The following is a 1,604-nucleotide window of genomic DNA, read 5'->3' as shown; positions in this document are numbered from 1 at the left end:
CGTGTGCTCTTCCGATCTATTTTCTTATTTAAATAAAAATGACGTTTTGTTTGCAATCGTTTCAAGAAGTGACCAAGCTGAAGACGTTCATAATTTAGTGTCTCATTAACTATAAAGTTGCTGACTTCATCTAAATTTGTTGTAATTTAATATTATTGGACATAATGTTACTTATATTACTTATATGTTGATATAATATTTGAATTATGAACTTATAATAAACAAACCTAAAAACTTCCACAGATTTGAAGAAGTAAATCCTAGCTTTCTGGTAATACTTGCGTAAAAACTTTCAACCAAATTGTTTGTACGGTTGGGACATCCATATACTGATACTTTCGATGCAATTGGTAACCATGTATTTTTAACATACTGTATGAAATCAGCAATTGCTGGATATTTATTTGTCAAATTGCTAGAAAATATTTCCATTATATTTAATGATTCTTCAAACAAATCACTAGGCGCTAAAGCCATTGTTTTTGCCATAGATAATAATTCACTAGGTGCGTCAGCCAAACCTAATTTTTGCCATTTTCTAACAAGAGCCTGTAATATCAAAAAGTAATTTGTTATTAAGAAATTATAAAAATACTGTTATAAATGCATTTGTAATATTTATTCTTTCCAAAATATATATTAAAAATATTCTCTTCTTTTTTTCTTTGTAGAAGAAAACAAAATTTCAAAATAATAAGAAAAAGTATACCATAAGTGTAATACCATTTTGTTTTGGAATTGTAGTTCTTTTGTATATGTGTGTGAATTGTAGTTCTTTTATATATTATATGTATGCGAGTGTGTGTGCGTGCGTGCGTGCGTGCGTGCGTGCGTGCGTGCGTGCGTGCGTGCGTGCGTGCGTGCGTGCGTGCGTGCGTGCGTGCGTGCGTGCGTGCGTGCGTGCGTGCGTGCGTGCGTGCGTGCGTGCGTGCGTGCGTGCGTGCGTGCGTGCGTGCGTGCGTGCGTGCGTGCGTGCGTGCGTGCGTGCGTGCGTGCGTGCGTGCGTGCGTGTGTGTAATTAGTTTAACCCTTTCGTGCCTGGTGAATCATACACGTCCCATGCCTTCAAAAATTTATATCTTCTACAAAAATAAAGATTGCGACTTCTTTCTAAATTCATTTTAAATATGAAGAATAAGATTCTTTACAAGAAAATCGATTTTTGTCACTTTTTGCCTTAATTTGCATACTTCGTCAAACATTCATACAATAGTGTTGATATATTAAATCTGCTATATTAGATCAGCCATGTTGAATTACAAAATTTTGATTACAGATTCATAATCAATAATCTTAAAAACCTTTAGTAAGACTGAATTAGATGTTAGTTTTTAGAAAAAAGTTAGACACGAAAAGGTTAAAGTAAATAAATTTTCTAACAAATTTACTTATTCAATTTTTCAAATATATATTGTGATAAACCAGTACATAAAATAACGTAATTCTTCAAACAATACAAAAAAATAAATATTTATTATCAATGACTACTTTTTCATAATAATTATATATTTAGCATTTTTCTACAACTTATGTTTTGTAAATATTTTCTTTTTTTTAAAGGCTTACAATTTCAGAACTAAATATGTCAGATCGGAAGAGCACAC

The 1,604-nt window shown here is 32.2% G+C and overlaps 1 protein-coding gene across 1 annotated transcript in view; it reads right to left on the bottom strand.

Moving 5' to 3' along the window:
• Positions 1 to 1,604, bottom strand: part of LOC105455076 — a 4,971-nt gene that overhangs the window by 1,768 nt on the left and 1,599 nt on the right. The window contains exons 2-3 of the mRNA XM_011698127.1: positions 228 to 549; positions 8 to 130 (exon numbers count right to left, since the gene is read on the bottom strand). Coding sequence (XP_011696429.1) covers positions 8 to 130; positions 228 to 549 — 445 coding nt within the window. The remainder of the gene's footprint in view (positions 1 to 7; positions 131 to 227; positions 550 to 1,604) is intronic.

This window comes from Wasmannia auropunctata, unplaced genomic scaffold (genome assembly GCF_000956235.1).
Source record: "Wasmannia auropunctata unplaced genomic scaffold, wasmannia.A_1.0 LD335950.1, whole genome shotgun sequence".
NCBI lineage: Eukaryota > Metazoa > Arthropoda > Insecta > Hymenoptera > Formicidae > Wasmannia > Wasmannia auropunctata.
Note: the sequence above shows the minus strand (reverse complement) of the source record. Positions and strands in the feature narration are given on the sequence as shown.